General features: G+C 45.0%; 1 protein-coding gene across 1 annotated transcript; it reads right to left on the reverse strand.

Moving 5' to 3' along the window:
- Positions 1–1,086: 1,086 nt before the first annotated feature.
- LOC132764985 (uncharacterized) lies at positions 1,087–24,702 on the reverse strand. The gene is made up of 13 exons (XM_067472781.1): positions 24,277–24,702; positions 22,634–22,771; positions 19,058–19,244; positions 17,631–17,866; positions 15,003–15,177; positions 13,147–13,247; positions 12,182–12,268; positions 9,890–10,018; positions 9,168–9,290; positions 7,937–8,101; positions 6,487–6,654; positions 2,933–3,093; positions 1,087–1,626 (listed from the first exon to the last, which is right to left on the reverse strand). Exons 1-13 carry the CDS (start codon positions 24,374–24,376, stop codon positions 1,594–1,596), a joined length of 1,803 nt encoding a protein of 600 aa, XP_067328882.1. The 5' UTR covers positions 24,377–24,702; the 3' UTR covers positions 1,087–1,593.
- Positions 24,703–25,628: the final 926 nt, after the last annotated feature.

Raw genomic sequence — 25,628 nt, forward strand, 5'->3', positions numbered from 1 at the left:
AAGCTTCACTTCTTACAGCTTTTGCTGGGGGAAAAGGAAAACTTCTACAGCTTTGCTGGGGAGTAAAGTTACAGTTCCACATCTTTGCTGGGGGAATACAGCCATCTTTGCTGGAAAATAAAGAAATGGTTCCACGGCCTTCGTGGGGCAAATCTACAGGACACCAGCTTGGCACATCTACAGCAACCATTGCCTGGAAAGGGACCACTCGGGCTATCCATAACGCAGCTTGGAGCCGGGAGTTGGGGCCTCACGCCAGCAGGGTTAAGAAAGTTTGCCCAAGGAGGGGTCAGGAGGTTTCCCTAAATAAGATAGGAACAGTTTATCAAGCAGTTGCTTGTCCCTTGTTGGCAGATCGAGAAAGCTACTCGTTTTTCAAGATTATAAAGCATTTAATTCATTTGTTCAAAGATTTAAGCCTTAATAAAGAACTTTGTTGGACTTATTTTGAGCCTCTACAGAACTTTGTGTTGGGAAACCCATGGGACCCTTTAGCTGAGGCACCCCGGCGTCCCATTGGGCATACAGAAAGCACGTCCTGTAAACAGACATTGTCATAGACCCAGCACGCGACAGCACATAAGATGTACAGAGATACTCGCAGAAACACCTCAGCAAGCAAGAGTCCAAAGGTGGCAGGTCAAAATCCGGAACCTTGATCAGTGGCTTAGACGGGATGAGAAACTCCTGAGCACACAGAAGGCTGGGTGACTTGGAAGGCACTGAACAGACTGTGCTCTGGCACCACGAGATGCAGAGCCAACCTTAAGAAATGGGGCTGCAAAGTGGAATCCATGATATGCGAGTGAGGAGAAGAGCACACCACAGACCACTGACTACAATGCAACCTGAGCCCAATGGAGGACTTTCTAACAGTGACACCAGAAGCACTCCAAGTGGCCAGCTTCTGGTCAAAGGACATTTAGTACAATGCCAAGCTTTTAATGTGGATTGTGTTCTTTTAAATACATTATAACTGTATTCTCAATTTGCTGCTGATACGATAAATAAATAAGTAAGTAAGCTTTTACCAAACTAAACAAAAAAGGCAAACTTTCAGAGAATTTAGACCCAAAACAATATTAATTAGGGGGAATGAACCTTTAATCACCTTCATCATTGACGGGACTCTTTGCTTCATTAGAAGGTGGCATTTTTTGACCTGGTCTAGAGTCCTTTGCCATTATTTGCTTATCTGTGGTTGGTTTCCATCCCTCAAAATGGTGGGGTGCAGGAATCCCAAACACAACACAATCTGTGAACACAATGTATGAACATTCCTCACATTATCTGTTCTGGATCTTCTGCTTCCAGAGAAGACAGTTCTGTGGTTTGCCCGGTTTCCTTCCGAAGATAGCCTTTGCCCCAAAGCCATCCCTCGAAGCCTTGAAGTCTTCCCAGAAATGGTTTCTGGCCATCTGTCTACATTCAACCAATGTATCTGGTTGTACCCCAACCACAGGGCACCAGGTTCAGTTCTGGGACCCACTTCCATCGCAACTGCAGAAGCCAAGAAACAATCGAGGACAACTCGGTCTTGTGGTTGACGTCCTTCTTGCCAGTTAGTGAATTGGTTTCCTTGATATTGTCGATTCAGACAATATTCAGGTATTTGCAGAAAGCCTCCTGTATGCAAAATAAAATTAAACACACAGATGGAGCAAAACGAAGAGGAGACTCGTATCAAAGATTATGACCATATTGCAAAACGTTGCCTAGAATTTGGCCTATGCAATTTGGTGACAAGAGTTTCACTCTTTTGGTGTATAAGCATCGTCATCAATATCTCGCTTTTATGTCTTGCCTAGTATTGTCGAGATTTCCATTTTCCTTGTGGCTCTCTCTTTCCTTTCACCCTTTCCCTTATACATCATCTCCCTCTCTCTTTTCTTTCTTTCCCCTTCTTCCCTCACACACCCTCTTTCTTTCTTTCTTTTTTATTTTCCTTCTTTTCTCTTCCTTCGTCTTCCTTCCCTTCCTTTTTCTTTCGTACCTCCTTCCTTTCTTTCCCTTCTTTTTCCCCTTCCTTCCTTCCTTCCTTCCTTCCTTCCTTCCTTCTTCATTCTTCCCTTCTTTTTTTCTTTTCTTTCATGCCTCCTTCCTTTCTTTCCCTTCTTTTTCTCCTTCCTTCCTTCCATCCTTCCTTCCTTCTTCATTCTTCCCTTCTTTTTTCCTTTCTTTCCCTTCTTTTTCTCCTTCCTTCCTTCCTTCCTTCCTTCCTTCCTTCCTTCCTTCCTTCCTTCCTCATTCTTCCCTTCTTTTTTCCTTTCTTTCATACCTCCTTCCTTTCTTTCCCTTCTTTTTCTACTTCCTTCCTTCCTTCCTTCCTTCCTTCCTTCCTTCCGTCCTTCCTCCCTCCCTCCTTCCCTCCCTTCCTTCTTTTTTCTTTTCCCTTTTCTTCTTTCTTTCTTTCTTTCTTTCTTTTTCTTCTTTTCTCTTCCCTTCTTCTTTCTCCCCTTCCTTTTTATTTTCTCTCCCTCCCCTTCCTTTCTTTTCTTCCCACCCCTCATACCTTTTCCCCATTCCCTTTCTCTTCATTCCTTCCCTTTTCTTTCTTACTTCCTTCCTTTCCCTTCTTTTTCTCCTTCCTTCCTTCCTTTCTTTCTTTCTTTCTTTCTTTCTTAATTTCTTAATTTCTTATTTTTTTCTTTTCTTCCCACCCTCATGCCTTTTTCCTATTCCCTTTCTCTTCCTTCCTTCCCTTTTTCTTTCTTACCTCCTTCCTTTCTTTCCTTTCTTTTTCTCCTCCATCCCATCCTCCGTCCCTCCCCCGCATATGCATGTCACCTAACAGCAGCCAATTCAGCGCTCACTTTCATTCCCAATCACTTTCCCATCTTTCTGGTTTTCTCCTTTAAAAAGTTCTTGTGTTCGACAGAGCCACCTCTAAAAAATAATAATTTATTGCATTAATGCCTTCATTGTTCCTCACTGGAAATCCGCAGGAGCCTTCTTCATATCCGTGGCCACTGCAGTTCTTCCCTCCATGCTTTGAGGCTGGATTATTGCACTGCCGGGTTCGGCTCACAATTGCAAGTCCGCAGGAGACAGGACAAGGAGCCCACGAGGTCCAAGCAGACCACCCTCCATCCACTGTTGGGAAGACAAAACAAAAAATGCCCCTTGTTAAGCGGGATGTGAAAGCTTGCTGCAACAACATTTTGAAACAGAGACTGGATGGACATCTGTCAGGAATGCTTTGATTATGTTTTCCTGTATAGTCGAAGGTTGTCTTAAACTGTTGCATTCTGGCCTGAAGTCACCTTTTCACCCAGCACCGCACAAGAGTCCAGTGTTAATAATGAAACAGATCATTGAAGAAAGCAAATTGCTTTTAAAATGCAATAGTCCAAACATCAAAGTTCTATTCAAAAGAGAGACAGTACATGAAAGAACCAGGAATCAAAGCATAAGTATAATCCATAATCGGGAATGTAGGAACTTCTTCCAAAACATGAATCCATGAACATGAGCAAAAGACTTTCCCAAAGTTCTTAGACATAGACTTGAACATGGACCAAGATCCATGGTGTACACAGTAACGCAGCATTGCCTGTTCTGACCCTTTTATAGAATCATAGAATCATAGAGTTGGAAGAGACCTCATGGGCCATCCAGTCCAACCCCCTGCCAAGCAGGAAAGACAGTAAACAACATTTTAATTTAAGGTCCACAAGCCACGAAGTCATGTCTTTGACATCCGGTCTGTTTTAAGGATTTTTCACAGAGTTTATGTGACCTCCGTAATCTGACTCCATCTTCCCAGAGATCAAGGTTCAAACTCCTACTGACCTCAGGTGTTTCCCCAAGGGATATCTTTCCATTCCAGCTCCTTATCTTCTGTTGCCAAGGAATGACCAAGGGAAAGATCTTCCCTATCTGCCAAAGCCCAACCATCTCCTCCCAGCTCTGAAGCCATTTATTTCTGACCAGACTGAGACCCATCCTCCCAGACAGAATCATGATGCAAAATCCTCTCAGTTCCCACACTGGAAATGCCGTCATTCCTCACAACCTCTGACTGTACCATCTCCTCATCTTCATCTTATATACATGAGGCAAAGCAGGGCAAAGTATGAATTTCTTGTTGTGTGCCCCCTCATTGTTATGGCAACCCTATCATAAGCCTGAGAGTTTGTGACCAAAGGTCATCCAGTGGGCTTCCATGGCAAAGTGGCGACTCAAGTCCTGATCTCCAGAGTCAAAGTCTAATGCTCAAACCACAATGCCATGTTGGTTCTCTCATTCATAGTGTCACCATAAGTTGATACGGACCTGAGGCAGTTAACACCAAAGCAGGACTTAAGAATGTCACAACATTTGGAATTCACATTTACAACCATGACACCATTGCAAAGCGCTCCTCAAAGCCCACCTTAAAAGCCAGGAAGTCACACCAACATAGGGATTTCCAGGGCTCTGGAGTGGGTTAAAGAGTAAAGGAAAGTGAAGGCAAACAAAGGATGGAGAATCAAAGCCTAATTGCCAAAGCTACAGTCCAATGCTATATCATGACGTTCTTTCCTGGTTTTGTGTGGAACCGGGAAATTAGATCATGCCTTAGCTTACCCTGGCCCGTGGTCAGTTGGAATGTTGTTTTTTACTACACAGTATGCTTTTAGAAATAAAGCCTTCCCACTCTGTTTGTGAGGTAATTTCTCCATCAGAATGCTGCAGAACAGGACATGCTACGCCATTCTGGTTCACCACCCATATCCATTGGATAGAGAGAAGAAAGTCCTTCTGAGAGAAGGAAGTCCTTCTGGTAGATATTGCAGAATCCTAGAGCTGGAAGGAACTATGAAGGTCATCTTAGCCCTTAGAATAATACTTGGAAGAGACCACATGGGCCATCTATCCAACCCCCTCTCTTACTCTCTTCTCTCTCTTAGGCAATCCCTCGTTTTCCGAGGAGGATTGTCTTCCAGTGTTCTTGTGGGTCTGTATGTGGCTGTGGAGCCCTATTCTTGCTCTGCATCTTCTTCCGCAGGGAGGGCATTGGTTTCCAGGTGGAAGGCGGTCTCGGTCGGGGTTGACTTGACGCACCTTCCTCTTGGCACGCTTCTCCCTTTTGCCCTCCATTCGTGCCTCTTCAAATTCTGCAGCACTGCTGGTCATAGCTGACCTCCAGCTGGAGCGGTCAAGGGCCAGGGCTTCCCAGTTCTCAGTGTCTATGCCAGAGTTTTTAAGGTTGGCTTTCAGCCCATCTTTCAATCTCTTTTCCTGCCCACCAACATTCCGTTTTCCGTTCTTGAGTTCGGAGTAGAGCAACTGCTTTAGGAGACGGTGGTCGGTCAACGTGGCCGGTCCAGCAGAGTTGATGGCGGAGGACCATCGCTTCAATGCTGGTGGTCTTTGCTTCTTCTAGCACACTAACGTTTGTCCGCCCAAGCGATTTGCAGGATTTTCCAGAGGCAGCGCTGATGGAATCGTTCCAGGAGTTGCATGTGACATCTGTAGACAGTCCACGTCTCACAGGTGTATAACAGGGTTGGGAGGACAATAGCTCTATAAACAAGCACCTTGGTATGTCCCGGTCCTCAAACACTCTATGCTTCATTCGTAAAAATGCTGCGCTCGCAGAGCTCAGGCAGTGTTGTATTTCGGTGTCGATGTTGACTTTGGAGGAGACGCTTCCCATCTTGTTGACGGGAAGCTTCCCACCGGAGTGGAAATCATCTATCGGACAGATGGCAAGCTATTCAACCTCAGCAAACTGAAAGCCAAAACCAAGGTTACAACAACATCTGTTATAGAACTCCAGTATGCTGATGACAACGTCGTCTGTGTGCATTCAGAAGAAGATCTACAAGCCACTCTAAACACCTTCGCAGAAGCATACAAGAAGCTCGGCCTGTCACTGAACATCGAAAAAACCAACATGCTGTTCCAGGAGACACAGCAGCCAATCCCTCTCCAATGCCAGCGATACAGCTTAATGGTGTAACATTAGAAAATGTTGATCATTTCTGCTACCTTGGCAGCCACCAACCCCCTACCTTGAAGGAACAGCACAATTCAAGCATCCCAGGCAGATGTGATTTAAAAGCCTTCAAAAAAAGGAGCGTTCAACACCCTGCCATGGAGGATTCCATTGCTAAGTCTCCATGAAAGATGGCCACATGAACGTTTTTGAAATCCCACCAATGAAGGAGCCTTAACCACCTTCAGAGTATGATTTGTATGCCATCAACTAATAGAAATCACTGGAATGGGATGCAATACTGCAAGCTGTTCAATGTAATAATGTCTAAATAATTTGTGCCCAGTCTTTCAAGAAAAGCCCTCCATTCTCACCACTGAAGGAAGCTTCTTCCAGCTTGGAGGGCTGTCCATTGGCTCTAAACAACAATACTGGGAGCTGCCATGCCTTGGGAAAAGGTAGGATGTTTGAAAGTGTCCTTCTGCAAAAGGTTTCCAACTACTCCCCATCACAGCTCAAAACCTGTATGAATTCCATGGCAATCATGGCAGTGGGACCAGTACCTGGACATGGCTTGTTGTCACACATGGCGAACTGGACCTTCTCCCCTTGGCACGGTGTCCCTCCTCCGGAAGGTACAGGGCTGTCACAAGTCCGGATCCGTTCCTTGACCCCTGAACACGTCTCTGCACACAACGACCAGGGCGACCATTCAGACCAGTGGCCATCCACTAAGAGAAAGAAAGAGAAACATTGACTACACTTTGGTGCCAGTCAATGTGTGTGCAGACTCGGGAACCAAGTTGACACAAGATGATATAACTGGAATTACAGTCCGCCCTCCCTGTTCGCAGGTTGAATTTCAGTGGATTTAGTGAATCTCGAAGTCCTTCAATACAACATTCTAGTTCATTTATGTTAGAAGTTGACTATGGATTTGTGCTGGAGGACCAAGAAATTCCTGGAGAAAACATTTATCTAACCCAGTGTTTCTCAACCTGGGGGTCGGGACCCTTGGGTGTCATGAGAGGGTTTCAGAGGAGTCACCAAAGACCAACAGAAAACATATATTTCTAATGGTCTTAGGAGACCCTTTGAAAGAAAAGGCTGAAGATCTCTCTGCCTGTCCTTCTTTTCCTTTTTGGCAACAGACGGCGAATTCTCCCACCAAAAGCCCTCCTCTGCTGTGATTGGCTGGGGAAGGCTGTTTCTGAGACTCCAAGTGGGGATGGGGGAGTAGGCGTGCTCAGCGCATGGTAGCGTGGTGCGCATGAGATTGCGAGGGAGAGCGTGCAAGGCTGGAGGGAGGCTCATGCCAGCGAGTCCCTTCAAGACATGGGAGCTCTGTGTGGGAAGTTTGGCCCAATTCTATCATTGATAGGGTTCAGAATGCTCTTTGATTGTAGGTGAGCTATAAGTCCCAACAACTACAACTACCAAATGTCAAGGTCTATTTCCCTGAAACTCTGCATGTGTGGGTAAGGGAGCGTGTGCGAGGCTAGAGGGAGGCTCATGCCAGCAAGTTCCTTGAAGCAATGGGGGTTCTGAATGGGAAGTTGGTGAGGTTCGGAATGCTCTTTGAATCTCACCAACCAAATCCCAGCAACTACAACTCCCAAAGGACGAAATCAATCCCCCCTTCAACCCACCAGTATTCAAATTTGGGTGTGGTGGGTATTGGTGCCAAATTTGGTCCAGTGAATGAAAATACATCCTGCATATCAAATATTTACATGATGATTCATAACAGCAGGAAAATTACAGTTATGAAGTAGCAACAAAAATAATTTTGTAGTTGGGGGTCACCACAACATGAGGAACTGTATTAAGGGGTCGTGGCACTAGGAAGGTTGAAAAACACTGCTCTAACCAATTGTAGCTTCTCCAGTGCAATTCTCCATACACAAAAGTATAGGATCTGCTTTGTTGCTTCACATGCTTTTGTTGCATTTGTCTCCTGTTTAAGTTTGCAAGGCAATACATCTCCCATTTTGGACCCCAAGCCAACCTTACCGGGACAAGGCGGGAGGTCAAGGCACAGCTTGAGGTCAGCAGAAGGACCCACACAGCGCATCCCGCTCTCGGGGTGAGTGCACCGGCGGATCCGCATCTGGTTCTGGAAGCCACAAGTGGCGGAACAGACGGACCACGGAGACCATGGGGACCAGGTGCTTTTGGCTGCAAAGAGAGAGAAAAGCACATATTGAGCAGTCTTACTCCTTCTTCCCCTTCTCTTCTAATGTACTTAACCACAACTCATTGGTGGAGTAGCAAACAAATCCTGCCCTAATCTCCAGAGTTTGGAAGTATTACTTTGGGGAGATTAAAATAGAAAATCCACCAAGGAGTGATACCAACCAATAAAGGCCCAAAAGATATTGTGGGCTCAATCAAAAGCCAAAACAATGGGTCCTAGAGCAAACCAACCCTTCCTAGAAGCTAAGATGAACTCAACAACATAGGCTGTCGTATTTTAGACATGCCACAAGACGGCAAGGCTCAGCAGAAAAGGCAAGGTGGAAAGCAGTAAGAAAGGAGGAAGACCACGTTCCAGATGGAAAGACTCCTTCAAGGAAGCGATGGCCTTCCGTCTGCAAGATCTCATGCTGATGATATGGTGACTTGGAGGTCTCTCATTCATAGGTTCACCATAAGTCAAGGTTAATGTGACAAAGGATAACAACACCAGTGTCAGAAACAGGATGTTGGTAAGGTGGACCTTCAGCTTATCTTCTGTGGCTTCTGACATGTCTTTATGGCAGTGGTTCCCAACCTGTGGGCCGCGAGATATAAAATAAGGTCCACAGCCCTAGATTATTAAATATGGTTTTCTGTGGGCAAGCAGATGGCAACTACTGGATGGCATATGTTCTGTATCAGAAACTACAGCTGATATGGACTATCCAATGCAATTTTCTGAATCAGCACCCCAAACAACCAAACTGAACCTAGAGTTGGCCAAATACTGAGTTGTAACCCTTTTGGTACTAATGTTGGAGAGTGGTCCCTGGTCAAGGGGTCCCTGATCAAAGTGGTCCCTGGTCAAGTGGTTCTTGGTCAAGGGGTTCCTGATCAAGGGGTCCCTGATCAAAGTGATCCCTGGTCAAGTGGTTCTTGGTCAAGTGGTCCCTGATCAAAGTGGTCCCTGGTCAAGTGGTTCTTGGTCAAAATGCTCAAAGTGGTCCCTGGTCAAAAAGAAAGGCTGGTAATCACTGCTTTATGGAAAGAGATTGCATCTCATTACCTTTGCAGTGGACGCCGTCACCAACAAACCCGCTTTGGCACACGCAGTAATAAGAGCTCAGGGTGTTTAAGCACATTGCATCTTGGTTGCAGGCATGGCTTCCCCTTGTGCACTCGTCTATGTCTAAAAAACAGGGTGCAAGAGAAGTGATGTCAAGCTTTCTATCCTAATCTGTGGACCATACCCCCTCCTCCTGATCAGTCCTACACAAAGGGAGTCATAATGGGTAAACATGTAAAATTCACCCCCAAGAATGTGCCTTTTCTTGAGGAACACAGTTCCTAGATTCCTCCAACCAGAATGGCTGCTCATTGGATGGCTTGAGGATAGCTGGCATGGAGGATACTTGGAAATGAAATCCAAAAATTGACCTTCCTCAGCTCTAATAGGATAGGCTGAAGGATGTAAGAGACATAGGGTAGGAACTGACGTATTGTGTATTAACACTAGTTGAAATATAATTTCCAGGATTCTCAGAGGGAAGAGAATGGACCGGAACAGGAGATCCAAGAAGATGCATTATGTCCAGCACAGCAGAGAGGCCTCAGTCCACCTGCATGCTTTCCTCTGTAAGTCAGAGAGAAGAGCAAACCAGCTCAGTTTCTCTCCAGATCCAATGTCGCATGCATGTGGAATTTGGCTTCTGAATTATGGGACGAACTCATGTCCAAGTGTGCATCCAGCCCCCCATCATGAGGAGAGAGACTCAATGCTTCCTCTACCTATGCAGCTGATCCGACCGTCTCCTTCGAAACCTTTCGGGCAGCGGCAAAAAAAAGACCCATAGGTGTTGACACACTCTGCCTCTGGCAGGCAGTTCACGGACATCCCTTCTGCACACTCATCTACATCTTTGAAGAAAAAGAAAATGAGTTTAAATACCTGGTGCAAATATACCTTTACTTTATTTAGCACAGGAAACCCAGGCTGATAGTGTCATACACCAGAGCAGGAACACCTCTGACTTTAAACACAATACCAGCTTGGTAAAATTAGCAAGCAGTTTATTGAAGAAGGTATGTAGGCAATATATATAAAATAATCCATAAGCTTCAAGAGAAAACAAGATCCATGAGTACATAAAAATCCATGAAACTGGGCACTTGAATCCATGAAACAAGACAGCAGGAAAAATCCCATAGACAAAATTTGGTACATAAAACTAAGAGCACTTGAAAGCAAGATTGTGATAAAATTGCAACGTTGACCCAACTGAGGCAACTCTCTCCCATGAATCAGTATAGAATCATAGAATCAAAGAGTTGGAAGAGACCTCATGGGCCATCCAGTCCAACCCCCTGCCAAGAAGCAGGAACATCACATTCAAATAACCCCTGACAGATGGCCATCCAGCCTCTGCTTCAAAGCTTCCAAAGAAGGTTTTTCAGATCCCAAAACTGAAAGGAAAGCATTTCTCTTGACTTCTCCACCAGATAAAGGTTTGTTATCTCTCTTTTGCTGTAAACTAACAGATCATCTAAGTCTCTGAAGACTTTGGGCCCTTTCACACAACCCTATATCCCAAAATATCAAGGTGGAAAATCCCACCTAATCTGTGTGTGTACTCAGATAACCCAGTTCAAAGCAGATATTGTGGGATTTTCTGCCTTGATATTCTAGAATATAGGGCTATGTGGTGGGCCCTTAGTCTCTGTTTACCAAAACGTTGCCTTCTGTCCAATCTTTCATTATCTTATCTCTTATTATCTTCTACACCTGAGAGAACAACTTCTTCAGATAGTAGTTCTGAGAAAAGCTGTGAAGGGCCCCTCCGAAGAATGTGGCCTTGTGAATCTTCCTGAGGCAGTTTGGGCCTCTCATCTGAGCCTAATTCAGGACCAAGTGAACCCTCGTTCCCAATGCCAACAGACCCCGGTCCACCATCAGGAACATCATCCCCATTTCCATCATGAACATCAGATGCAATCATAGGCTGAAGAGGCAGACATACAACAGGTAGCACCTCCAAAATCTCCCATTAGGAAAAGAGTTCTTTCACCTTCAACCTCAGCTGGGGAACCTCGGATACTGAGTAGACATTTGGCTCGCAACTATAAATCCCAGCACCTCCAACTCCCAAATGTCAAGGTCTATTTTCCAGTGTTCACATGTGGGCATTTTGAGTATTCGTGCCAAATTTGGTCCAGATCTATGTATGTACAACTCCAAAACTCAGTGGTCAATGCCCACTAGGCCCTTCAATTATAATCATTGTATAATCGGCATGTTCTGTGATTCACTCTGAGTCCCCTTCGGGTTGAGAAGGGTGGAATATAAATACTGTAAATAATAATAAATAAATATCTCGTCTTTCTCCCTGTTGGGACTCAAGGCGGCAAACCTAATAAAAAATTAAAATAAGACAGATACAAAATTTAAATAATCAATTAAATATTTGTGGATGGATTCAAAAATCCAATCAATCCAATACAATCAAAATAGCATCCAAAGCCCACCAATCTCCCCACTGCCAGATGGATAGCTGCAATACCACACTCTGACCAGTGGTGGCACTGTGGTTACATGTTTTCTTGGCCAGAATGGTTCAGATGGGGTTGCCCATGCCTTCCTCTGAAGCTGAGTGTGACTTGCCCACAGTGACATGTAACCACAGTGCCACCACTGGTCAGAGTGTGGTATTGCAGCTATCCATCTGGCAGTGGGGAGATTGGTGGGCTTTGGATGCTATTTTGATTGTATCTGCTGTATTTTAACTTTATTTAAACTTTTGAATCCATCCACAAATATTTAATTGATTGCCCAAAGCCACCCAATAGGTTCTCATGGCTGTGTGAGGATTTGTATCCTTCTTTTGAGAGTAGTAGTCCAGCATTCAAACTACAACGGAAGACAAATCACTTGAGCCTCACGTTCAAGAAACATCAGTTTGTTCATTCTATTCCTATATGTTGCCCAATGGCTGTCTGTTATGGTATTCCAAGTACCAACAATCGGCTTTGTACTCAGCTCTAATAAAGCAAAGACATCAAGAAGCAAAGCTCACAATGATTTACCGACACAGTGTACACCGTTTCCCTCAAATCCTGGGTTGCAGTAACAGTTGGCCTCGTTGTGATTCCCATTGCACATTCTGGTGATGTCTGGCAGGAAATAAGACAAAATATTTAAGTCTGTATGTGTGTATATGGCTGGTGTGCCACTGCCACACACAGGCTCCCACCTCCACAAATAGCTTTAACCAACAGTGTTGAGGAGCCACCAAAAGTCCTCCCTCCAATGACATTTCAGGTTATAGCGATCACCATGAACATGTAGCCCAACCCTTGCCAATGTCCTCTCCAAAAACCATACTGCCCACCACCCAAGGAATGCTTTCATTCAGGGACCATTTTGCTCAAAGCCCCACTGTATATTTTGTTGGACATGGGGGTTCTGTTTGCCAAATGAGGTCTAGGGCCATCGTTGGTGGGGTTCAGAGTGCTCTTTGATTGCAGGGTTAACTCACAATACCTACAACTCCTATAAATCAAAGAAAATCATGTGAAGCTAATCCCCCCAAACCCCTCCAGTATGTTTAGTTGCTGGTTAGTTCTGCTCTGTTTGTTGTGCAGAGTTGAAAAGAGCAGGAAAGGGTTAAGGCCATGGGTGGGATCATGCAAATTCCACGCCAATTGAGAGAGTAAGAAACACTGGGATGTCTGTGGTGATTGGACATCCCAGTGTTTCTTACTCTCTCCATTGGACAAGGACGAAATCAATCCCCCCCCCCCCCGCCAACCCAAAAGTATTCAAATTTGACCAGTGAATGAAAATACATCCTGAATATCAGATATTTACATTACAATCCACAACAGTAGCAAAATGACAGATATGAAGTGGCAATAAAAATAATTCTATAGTTGGGGGGTCACCACAATATCAAGAACTGTATTAAGTGGTCATGGCATTAAGAAGATTGAGAAACTCTGTATTAAATCACAAGCAACAAAGAGATTTTGGAAAAAGAGACATTAAGTACCTTTCTTCACAAGAAAGAGCCTCTGAGCTACCAACACTCGTCCAGGAACGTCGGGGCTGAAATCGTAAACCAGCGCTCGGATGTAGCCAAAATCATGTTCCCTGGGAAAAGGGAAAGAGAGGTGAAAATGGGCCAATTGTGGAGACCCCTAAAAGCAAAGCATCCACTCGACTTTCATCTCCCAGTGTTTGAACTGCCTCTTTCCTGACTCAAATGTCATGACGCAAATGGTAACATGGGAAACACAACTATTGTACGAGTATTGTCACGTTGCCAGGGCTCTACCTTATTTAAGTAGAGATGAATCGAACTCCCAGTTTTAACAAACAGTTTAATTAAAACAGCACTTACTTGCTGGCTGTTTTTATAGTCCAAAATATAAAACACAAAGATAGCACGCAGCTACAGAATAAACAAAAACTGATAGAAAAAATAACTTCATAGTCAAAAGGGTCCAGTCCAGTGGTCAAATGCCGAGAGTTCAATAAACAAAGTCCAGGGATCAAGAGTCTATACCGTAGTCAAAAGTCAGTCCAAAGGTTCAAGGTTCCAGGATACCAAGATTACAGGAGACAGGTCAGGATACCGAAAAACCAACGGACCTGGGGGGAAAACCAGTAGCATCCACCACCAAAATACAACAAATACCTTTCTCCCGAAAATCAGTCTCAAGGTTAGCTCCTTAAATCCAGTAACACCCAGCTGCAACCCATATCCTGCACACCTCTACCCCTAACTGCTTTCACCCATGAACTCCCACTTACAGATTACCAAACCCTCTAGAATACTCACATTAACTATTCCATCACCACCACCATCAACTGCAGAATATATGAGAAGTATATATTAGGGTTGTGCAATTCATGTATACCCTTGTACCATTTTCTGTGTCCGCATTTCATTGCTTCCCCAGCCCCACACCCCGTTCTGTTTGGCCCGATTTTATAATTGGTGGGGTTCAGAATGCTCTTTGCTTGTAGATGAACTATAAATCCCAGCAACTACAACTCCCAGATGACAAAGTCTATTTCCCCAAAACTCCACCAGTGTTCACATTTGTGCATATTGAGTATTTGTGGCAAGTTTGGTCAAGATCTATCATTGCTTGAGTCCACAGTGCTCTCTGGATGTAGGTGAACTACAACTCCAAAACTCAAGGTCAATGCCTACCAAACCCTTCCAGAATTTTCTATTGGTCATGGGAGTTCTGTGTGCCAAGTTTGGTTCAATTTCATTGTTGGTGGAGTTCAGAATGCTCGTTGATTGTAGGTGAACTATAGATCTCAGCAACTACAACTCCCAAATGACAAAATCAATTCCTGCCTCCAACCCCACCAGTATTCAAATTTGGGCGTATTGGGTATTTGTGCCAAATTTGGTCCAGTGAATGAAAATGCATCCTGCATATGAGATATGTACATTACGATTCATAACAGTAGGATAACTACAGTTATGAAGTAGCAATGCAAATAATTTTATGGTTGGGAGTCACCACTTTGATTGTAAGTGAACTATACATCCCAGTAACTACAACTGGCATATGTCAAAGTCTATTTCCCCCCAAGAGTGCCTCAAGAGTGCCCCTGGGCAAAATCAACTATACTGCAAATGCTTACTTTGCGTAATGGTTGAGCCGCCCCTGGTCACCACAACATGAAAAACTGTGTTAAGGAGTTGCAGCATTACGAAGGTTGAAAACACTGATTTACACCCTTAATTAAGTTAGTAGAGAATTGTGTACATTGTGTTGGACCAAAATCCTTTCTAGTTCTTGCTCAATCTCTAAAATAAAAGGTGGTCACAGAGTGGGAAGTCGGTGAACACTTTTCTTTCTATAGGAAGCGAAGCAAGCATACGTTAAGCTTTCAATCTGAATCCCTTCTGTGGTGTCAGCCAAGACCACCGGAGTGCTGGCCAGCAGTCCCATCGGTCGCGGCTCCTTCGTCCACTGGACAAAGCTGGAAGGTGGTAGCTGGAGGTACTGGGGCAAGTAAATGGCAACAGCACTCCCTTCCAAAAACTCGCCCAACTCTAGAATCGAAAAGAGAAAAGGCAATTGAGAAACCATTCAATCTACTTACAGTGAGAAAGCCCTTGCCCATCAGAATCTGGCTGTCTTCAAAACATCAACCCAAAGTAATGTCAGAAGGTGGCACAAGGTAGAATAATGAGTGTAGATGGGCCATGGACTCCTGGGAGTTGTAGATTTGTAAATCTGCATATCCCAGGATTCCATAGCGTTTAACCATGGCAATTAAAAGGATGTCAAATTGCATTAATGCACCTGAAAGCACCCATTTCACTTGCAAAATTTGAGTTACCTAGTGAAATTCCTCTATATGCAACCTCATATTTCCTTCCTCAGTGATAACATTTGCCACCTTGGCCACACTCTCATGTCACTTGGTCATGGTCATGCCTACCATATATACACATGTATAAGTTGGCTTCATGTATAAGTCGAGGACAAGTTTGGGGTCCAAAATTATGGATGTTGATATGGCCCATGGATAAATTGAGAGCTATTCCATGTAGAGGGGAAAGCACCAATGCCACGTTAAGGGTTTAATTCAGATATGGGCAAACCCAGGCCCGGGGGCCAGATGAGGTGCTTTGGGCTCTTTTCTCAGCCCCGCCTCTCTCTCACCATCCTATCCTTCCTTCTCTTTTCTTCCTTCCCTCTTTCCCTCTTTCTCCTTCCTTTCTTCTTTCCTTCCTCCTTCCTTCCTTCTCTTTTGTCTTTCCTTCCTTCACTCTTTCATTTATCCCTCCTTCCTTCCATCCATCCATTCTTCCCTTCCTCCATTTCGTCCTTCCTTCCATTTTTCCTTCCTCCTTCCGTTTGTCCTTTCCTTCCTTCCACCTTTTCTTCCTTTTTGTCTTTCCTTACTTTCTTCTTTCTTCCCTCCTTCCCTCTCTCCTTCCATTCTTCCCTCTTTTCTCCCTCTCTCCTGCTTTCTCTTTCCTTCCCTTTTGTCTTTTCTTCTTTCTTTCTTTCTTTCTTTTCTTTATCCTTCCCTTCCTTCTGTCCTTCTCTTCCTCCTTTTCTTCCTTCTTCTCTTCTTCCACCCATCCCTTCCACTCTTCCTTCCCTTTTGTCCTTCCTTCCCTCTTTACTCCCTCCTTCCCTCTCTCCCTCTGTCTCATTCCATCCTTCCTGTCCTCCCTTTCATCCTTCCTTCATTCCCTCTTTCCTTCCTCTATCCCTCTTTCTCCATCCTTCCCTTTTGTCCTTCTTTCCTTTATCCTTCCCTTAGTTCTGTCCTTCTCTTCCCCTTTTTCTCCCTTCCTTCCTTCCTTCCTTCCTTCCTTCCTTCCTTCCATCCATCCATCCATCCATCCATCCATCCTTCCCTTCCACCCTTTCATCCTTTCATCCTTCCTTCCTTCCCTTTTGTCTTTCCTTCCTTCCTTCTTTCTTTCCTTTATCCTTCCCTTCCTTCCTTCCGTCCTTCTCTTCCTCCTTTTCTTACTTTCTTTTCTTTTTCCTTCCTTCTTCCCTTCCCTCCCTCCTTCCCTTCCACCCTTTCATCCTTCCTTCATTCTTTCCTTCTGTCCTTCCGTCTGTCCCTTTTGTCCTTCCTTCCTTCCCTCTTTCCTCCCTCCTTCCCTCTCTCCCTCTCTCTCATTCCATCCTTCCCATCCTCCCTTTCATCCTTCCCTTATTCCCTCTTTCCTCTCTCCCTCTCCCTCTTTCTCCCTTCCTTCCTTTTGTCTTTCTTTCCTTCCTTCTTTCTTTCCTTTATCCTTCCCTTCCTTCCGTCTTTTACTTCCTCTTTTTCTTCCTTCCTTCTCAGGGAGTGCTAGCATGCGGCCCTCAAGTTACTTTGCGTAATGGTTGAGCCGCCCCTGGTCACCGGTGGTCTTGGCTGACACCACAGAAGGGATTCAGATTGAAAGCTTAACGTATGCTTGCTTCGCTTCCTATAGAAAGAAAAGTGTTCACCGACTTCCCACTCTGTGACCACCTTTTATTTTCGGGATTGAGCAAGAACTAGAGAGGATTTTGGTCCAACACAATGTACACAATTCTCTATTAACCTAATTAAGAGTGTAAGTCGGTGTTTTCTACCTTCGTAATGCTGCAACTCCTTAACACAGTTCTTCATGTTGTGGTGACCAGGGGCGGCTCAACCATTGCCCGTACCTGGTCTAGTTGCTTCCGGCAAATGTCACCATCTAAAATGGCCAATAGTGGCAACGCAGCAAAGGGAACATATGGTTGGTGATTCTCTGAGGTTCTTCTGAGATGGACTTAAGTTCTTGCCCTTTACCATTCTACTCAGAGAAAGGGGTGGTTGCTTTTTTGTTGAGAGTTTGATGAGTGTGTACTCACATTGACCCATGGAGAAGTCAACCAAGGTTTTTTAAATTGATATTTTTACTCTAATTTCAATACTTTATACTTTCCCCTCACTTGTTGAGTCAAAACAAGGTCCACAATCTGTCAAGCGCTTAGTGAATCCCAAGTTGAGCAGACTTACCTATGGGTCTGCTGTCCAGCACAAAGTAGTATCTCAAGCTAGACGGATTTAACATCTCAAAGACCGTCAGATCGTAAACCTCAGCCTTGGCTGGTTTGGCCAGTGGTGGGTGCAGTCTCACCTCCGCCCAGAAAAGGTTTGGGTAGAAATCGTCCTCCTTGATGGAAAGCAGGGTCAGGACCTGGCCATTATGGCCCATAACCCCCCTCAAGGTGTTGCCCAACCTTCTTCGATAACTGCAAGGCAGTGGACACAGTGAAATGAATGTCAGAAATATATATATTTTAAAAAACTACATATTTTTAATCACAAAAATGTGAGTCAAGCACTGAAAGGGTTAAATAGACGCAATGACTCAATAAAAGCTGCAGTTCAATATAAATGTGCCTCTAACTTTGTTCTGTCGTGCGCTGGGCCTGTAAGGAATTGTCTTTAGGACAGGACGTGAACCTTTGCCCAATGGGAAGCCAGGGGGCCCAAAGAGAAGTTCTCAGAAGTTTTCCACCACAAATAGTCTTTAGATGGCTTGTGAAGTATAACAAAGTCTTTTATTCAGGAACAATCAAACAGAAACTTCTCTTGTCTTCAGAAAGTTAAACAAATGATTCCAGGCTTTTATGCAACTGGTAGCTTTCTAATCTTGCCCACGAAGGACAGGCAACTGTCTTCAATAACTTCGTCTTTAAAGGAAAATTCCCTTTTTAACTTCTCCCAGGCTGACTGTAATCTAACTCTTACTGATGTGGGCTCCGCTACCGGGTTGAACTGCATCTCGAACGCCGAGTGGACCTACCAGTAAGGCAGTAGACTCTCCAGCTGGAGTTCTTTGGTCTTTAGAGCTGTTTCCCTGGAAATCTTTGGAGACTCTTAAGACTGTTTTCCCCCGGAAAGTCCTCAAAGCTTTGGGGAGGCTTCCCTGGAGTTCTCTGGTTTGCTCTTAAGACTGTTCTCCCCTGGAAGGTCTTAAGGGTTGAAGCTTTTGTTCAGGAGAAGCTTGCACACGTCCTCTACATTAGCTTTCCTTACTGAGACTAACTAAAAAATGGCTCCCTTCCCTTCCCAATTGCCCTGAGCAAGGGGCGGAACCAAACTTAATGATGATGGACAGGTGACTTGCCCTATGACTGCAACCAAAAGAAGCCACCTATCTGCAGAGTCCCTGAAACCCAGGACTGCAACCAAACATTTAATACAAAGCAAATAAAGTTGGAGCTCCTGGTATAGCTGTACCAGAACAAAATATTTGGTGCAACCATTAAAGACAGAGGCTTCCTCTGTATTGCAATCTTAACACACCCACATATTAGGCAAAAAAGTAGGCATGTGTACACAACACAGCACACCGAGACATATACATTCACTGATACTTTGACTTGAGTATCATATTTGGCAAAAGAAAGGGACTAGAGACCTGGTTGCCAACATACCTGTTGAACTGTGGGCTTTGGCCAGAGTAGAATTTGTACCACTGCACAATGTACGAGCGGACGTTGCCAGAGGTGGAGACCGAGACATTGAAGGTGACTTTTGGTTCTGTTACGGTGAGAAGACACACTTGAACTCCCAAGCCATCACAAGTAGATGCGTTGGAAACGGTGACATGGAATACAGGGTCTACAAAGGCAACAAAAGTAGTTCCAGCTTTCTTTTCGGAAGGAATGTTTACTTATGGTAACTTCTGGTGGACTGGGCTTAAACTGCCAGCTGCAGAAAATCTTACCAATCAAAAAGTGGACAGTTCAAACCTTGGTTGGGGTGAGCTCCCAATATCAGCCCTGTCAGCAATGTGAGTAAATAAATAGGTACCGCTTTGGCGGAGAGGTAGTAAAAGGCACCCATGTGAACATGCCAGCGATTTAATCAGGAAAGCATCTAAGGGCAACAAAGCTCTTTGGCAGGTATGATGGAGTGACAGCACCCTCCTGTGGCCGGAGTAGAGAACAACCTCCAGATGCTGAAGATGGAAAAAGATGGGAAGCCTTTACCTCTGCTTATGTACTGTCTGTCTTTGTTAACTGTATAACGGCATTGAATGTTTGCTGTATACATGTACTGTAATCCGCCCTGGGTCCCCTTGGGGCAATAGGGCAGAATACAAATATATTTTTTTGTTTCTATATGGTTTACTATTACAGTGTTCTTTCGCTCCTTCATGGTTCACTTAGCGCGGACTCGCTGTTTCACAGTTTTCCCTGCACAGCCCTCCTCCTCCTCGCCTTCCCTCCCTCTCCCCCCCTCTCACTTCACCTTCTCTTTCTTCTCCTCTTTCACCTCCCTTCCTCCCTCCCTCAGGCGCTCATGCCACCCTCCCCTGGCAAGAGGGATACTTTCGCCTGTGCGGTCCTCCTCCTCCTTGCCTTCCCTCCCTTCCTCCTTGCCTTCCTTTCTCCACCACTTTCCCTGCTGAGGCTGTGGGAGAAAGAAGAGGAGGAGGAGAAAAAGATGCTGGGGCTGGGGAGGAAACGGAGGGAGCCGCCAGAGCCGCTGCCCCTGGGCCCAATGGGGGCAAAATGTTTGGAGCAAAGAGCTGGCCAGGATGCATTGGGCAGCTACTGGAGGAGACCTGGCTGAAGTGCGGCAACTCCTGCAGAATCAGCACGAGCCGAGCAAGAGGGACAAGAGAGGGGAAAGTGATGGAGGGGAGGGTAGCATGAGCACCCGAGGGAGGGAGGAAGAGAGGGGAAAGAGGAGAGGAAAGAGAAGGTGACATGAGAGGGGAAGGAGTGTCCCTACTTTACGGTATTTCCCTTATTGCGGGTGGTCCTGGAACAGAACACCCGCGATAAGTGAGGACACAGTATCCCCATTTCTGATTTCCATAGTTGCTTCCTCCCAGCCACCGACAACCTGAGCTTCAAGAGTCAGCGCTGAGTCCAGGAGGACCCCCAAACTGCGGACATGTGTCCCTCTAAGGGTATCCCAATCGAGCACAGGTAGCCACTTTATACCCTGATCGGTCCAAGAGGACCTCTGTTTTATCAGGATTCAGTCCATCACAGTCCATCACTCATCCAGTCCATCACAGCTGTCAGGCACTGGTTCAGGACCTGAACTGCTTCCTTGGCATTAGGTGGAAAGGAGTAATAGAGCTGTGTGTCATCTGCGTACAGATGGCACCAAACTCCAAAACTCCAGATGACCTCACCCAGCAGTTTCATGTAGATCAGCATTTCTCAACCTTCCTAATGCTGGGACCCCTTAATACAGTTTCTTGTGTTGTGGTGACCCCCAACCATAACATTATTTCCATTGCTACTTCATAATAGATGTGGACCAAACTTGGCACGAATACTCAATATGCTCAAATGTGAACACTGGTGGAGTTCGGGGATAATAGACCTTGACATTTGGGAGTTGCAGTTGCTGGGATTTATGGTTCACCTACAATCAAAGAGCATTCTGAATCCCACCAAGGATAAAATTGGGCCAAACTTCCCACACAGAACCACCATGCCTTGAAGGGATTCAGTGGTGCAAGCCTCCCTCCAGCCTCACATGCTCTCCCTCACCTGCACATGCGGTGTGCATACACCAAATCTGCTCTCCCCATCCCGCTTGGAATATCAGAAACAGCCCTCCCCATGGCTGAGAGGCCAGCTGAGAAACTGGCCAATCACAGCGGAGGAGGGCTTTTGGTGGGAGGATTTGCCGTCTGTTTCCAAAAAGGAAAGACAGGTGGAGAGATTTTGAGCCTTCTCTGCCAAAGGGATTCCCAAGACCATCAGAAATATATGTTTTCTGATGGTCCTTACTGACCCCTCTGAAACCCCTTCACAAACCCCCAGGTGTCCTGACCCCCAGGTTAAGAAACACTGGTGTAGATGTTGAATAGCATGGGAGTTAGTATTGAGCCTTATGGGACACCACAAGCCAAGGGCCAGGGGTCCCAGCAGGCATCCCCAGCAGCACCTTCTAGGTCCGGCCCTCCAGGAATGCGCAGAACCACTGCAAAGCAGTTCCCCCAAGATTTCTGTTTTTCTAGGCCACAGTGGGCAATGGTAGTGATGAAGGCAAGATGAAAATACATAATACACATATTGGAAAATATATATTGGATGTAACCATATTAGAAATAGGAGTTAGAAAATATATGAAATCACAAAGAGAAATGTATGTATGCATGACCTACACTTCACTTGGCTTCGTAATAGCTGCAAAATTAGATGCCTCAAGAAAGGCCAGGGTCTAAAGAAAGGAATGTCAAGAGGCCTCTGGCAAATTTCAGGAGACTCCTTCCATTTTGGTACCAGGCGAAGCTTATTGTAAGATTAATGAGCTGGCCATCAAGAGGCTTCAGGAAGAACTTCTCTCAAGATGGGTGGAAGCTCTTGCTATCAAGGGTCTAGTAGACATTCTGTTGATGGTCCTCATTAATAGCACCTCCTCAGATAAAGATGCTCAAAATAAAGACTGACAGGTGTTGAAGTTAAAATATGCCATTGAAGTTAATGTAAAAGTAGAATTTTGTGATGCACATTGTGATGCCTGTATGATGCATGCATATTATTTTAAAGGGTATATAAACCAATACTTTTCTTTGTTCTGTACCCTGTTTTTCCTGGACTACCAGCCGGGTCCATATCCGGTTGGCGCCAACCGAGAATAAACCATGCGTTTTCAGACCTCAGAAACTCTCTTTGTCTCTTTTCCTCAAACCTTCTTCCTGCCATTTCAGTAGGTGCCTAGTCAAGCTGGACTATTGGATGACACTTTAGTCACAGACACAGCTATCCTTGCACAGTGAATAATATGGGAGACCAATGTTTCCATGCTTTGGTTGCCTGTAGCCATGTTTAAGGCCAAATGACTAATCCCAGACAATTTCTTAGCCTGTGTTCCAACTATTGGAAATATACCTACTGAAATCTTCACATCCCCAAAGGCACCATCTCACCTTTTTCTCCCCACTTGCTTCTCTAGACAGGATGAAATGCTACAACTAGCAAATAACCTTTCAATTCAAGCTCAGATTGATTTCAAAAATATTTGCATATCTGACTCACCTTGGCATATGCTTATCCCATCTCCTCTGTAGCCCGGTAGGCAACGGCAATAGAAATCCGATGTGAGCTCATCTTGTTGACAGATTGCCTTCTGGTGGCAATGAATCTTCCTGGCAATGCATTCTTGTTTATATGGATCTAAGGGAGTGAGGATGACAATGGTGCATCTATCAGCTGAGAAGTGCTTCCAGTAGAGCTTAAGGATGCATACTTTCAGCTCTCCATGCGAACTTGCATGCCAACTTAGGGTGACCCCATGAAATTCATAGGGTTTTTTTAGGTATTGCCAAAGAATGAGCAGAATAACAGCAAAAAAGAGGGCAAGAAGGATAAACTCGCACATAATTTAATTGACCACTAAATGCCACAAGGTCAAGGTCTGTCCATCTTTTCTATACAACTAATTCAAATACCAATTCAGTAGGACAGAAATATTGGCATCGTAAAGGAGGTAGTGGTCAACATCACCAGAAAAGGAGCCTCTGGGAACAGGGCCTCCTTCCGCAGAAAAACACAGTTAAAGGCCGTGGGGAGACTTAAAGGTTGGCAGTTTGTATCCACAAGACGGGGTGAGTTCCCACCTGTCAGCTCCCGCTCCTGCTAACCTAGCAGTTCGAAAAAATGCAAATGTGAGTAAATAAATAGGTACCGCTTCAGCGGGAAAAGGCAGAGAGACACTCCAAGCAATCTTGCCGGTCACACAACTAGGCTTGGAAATGGAGAAAGCACCTCCCCAGAGCCAGAATCATAGAATCCTAGAGTTGGAAGAGACTTCATGGGCTATCCAGTCAACCCCCTGCCAAGAAGCAGGAATATTGCTTTCAAAGCACCCCTGACAGATGGCCATCCAGCCTCTGTTTAAAAGCTTCCAAAGAAGGAGCCTCTACCCCACTTTGGGGCAGAGAGTTCCACTGCTAAACAGCTCTCACAGTCAGGAAGTTCTTCCTAATGTTCAAATGGAATCTCCTTTCTTGTAGTTTGAAGCCATTGTTCCTTTGCGTCCTAGTCTCCAGGGCAGCAGAAAACAAATTTGCTCCCTCCTCCCTATGACTTCCTCTCACATACTTATACATGGCTATCATGTCTCCTCTCAGCCTTCTCTTCTTCAGGCTAAACATGCCCAGCTCTTTAAGCCCCTCCTCATAGAGCACTGCCTCCAGAAGCTGGAAATGAAAAGAGAAGCCTTTGCCTTTGTTTGTGCTTGTTTGTCTTCGTTGAATATGACTGTAAAGGCATTGAATGTTTGTCTATATATGTAAATGTTGTAATCTGTCCCTTAGGGCGAAATGCAAATAAATAAAATGTATTATTGAAAGGGATGCCATAAAGCCATTCATCCCAATCACGTCATAATCTAAACCCTCCTGAAAGATGGCTATCCTGCCTGTTAAAAACTACCAGAGAAGGAGACTCGATGACACTCTAAAGCAGCATATGTTTGCTATTTCTCATTCATAGGGTCATATGTTGAGATTGACCTAACAATACATGGAAACAGCAAAGGCTAAGAGCGGTGGCTAATACTGTATATTTTTGGTGGCCAAAAAGATCCTACATACATGCTCCAAATAAATTATCAGGGAGTTGGACTTGGGCATGTGTCATATTTCATTCTTCTCACACTTTCTGTTGAAGGTGCTTACCTTGGATCTTGCTTGGAATTTGCATCGTGATGAGGCATAAGAGGAGGAAGAGGAGAGAATCCAGGATGGTGGCCAGCATTTTTACTTTAAAGAAATGCATGTAGCCTGCAATTTCCTGGATACAGGAGGGTCTCAGGAGGACCCCGGTGACAGCATGGCTCTGCTGGTGAGGCCTCTCAAGGTATCCTTGTACCTGGGAACTGAAGGTGTCATGGCCTTATGTCCGCGTTTGTTTCTGTTCAAATGGTTCCAAAGCTTCTGATTCCGAGATGTGGAGGGACCTCAGAACAAAGGCCAATAGTTCTGAGCCATGGAATTCTTAGAAAGTGTGCAGTCATGCGTTGGGCCTGTGGGGATGTCTGTTAACAGGACGTGCTATCTGAATGCCCAACGAGACGCCGGGGTGCCTCGGCTGAGAGGCCCTATAGATTTCCCTACACAAAGTTCTGCTGAGGTTTAAGATAAGTCCAACAAAGTTCTTTATTAAGGATAAAATCTTCAAAACATGGAATAAACACTCTATCACTTTGGAAAATTGGTAACTTCTTCAATCTGCCGACGAGGGACAGGCAACTGCTGAATAAACTGTTCCTTTCTTCTTTAAGGGAAATCCTTTGACCCCTCCCTGGGCAATCTCTTTACTTTGCTGGCATGGGCCCTACTCCCGGTTCCAAAATGCGTAATGGGTGACCCGAGTAGACCTTACCAGGCAAAGTCTCTGTAGATTTTCCAAGTTGAAGGAAGTCCTTTCCTTTTCAGCAAAGCTGGCTCTATTCCCCTTTTTCCAGCGAAGGCTGGCTGTAGCTATATTTCCCCAGCGGCTTGCTGTGAGAAACGAAGCCTTTTACAGGTGGGAGAGACAAAAGCTCACAATGTCCTGTCTGTAAGGCTTCACTGTAAAGACTGAACTAAAGTGGGTTGTAGGTTTTTCCGGGCTATATGGCCATGTTCTAGAGGCATTTTCTCCTGACGTTTCGCCTGTATCTATGGCAAGCATTCTCAGAGGTAGTGAGATCTGTTGGAAGTAGGAAAATGGGTTGATATATCTGTGGAATGACCAGGATGGGACAAAGGACTTTTGTCTGCTGGAGCTAGGTGTGAATGTTTCAACTGACCACCTTGATTAGCATTTGATGGCCTGGCAGTGCCTAGAGCAAACTAATCACCTCTCAACAAAAGATTGCCCCAGGGCTGCATCATACCTGTTTGCCCATACCTGTTCTACACTGACCACAGAATGCCATTCCAATCTGTGCAGATTCAGCCATTGGTGAAAGAAATGATGCAGTTCAAAGAGAAAGCTAAGCATGAGTTCAATCAAGAAGAGGATTTAAAGCCATGAAAGAAGACTC

The sequence above is a fragment of the Anolis sagrei genome, chromosome 13 (assembly GCF_037176765.1).
Source record: "Anolis sagrei isolate rAnoSag1 chromosome 13, rAnoSag1.mat, whole genome shotgun sequence".
NCBI classification, from domain to species: domain Eukaryota; kingdom Metazoa; phylum Chordata; class Lepidosauria; order Squamata; family Dactyloidae; genus Anolis; species Anolis sagrei.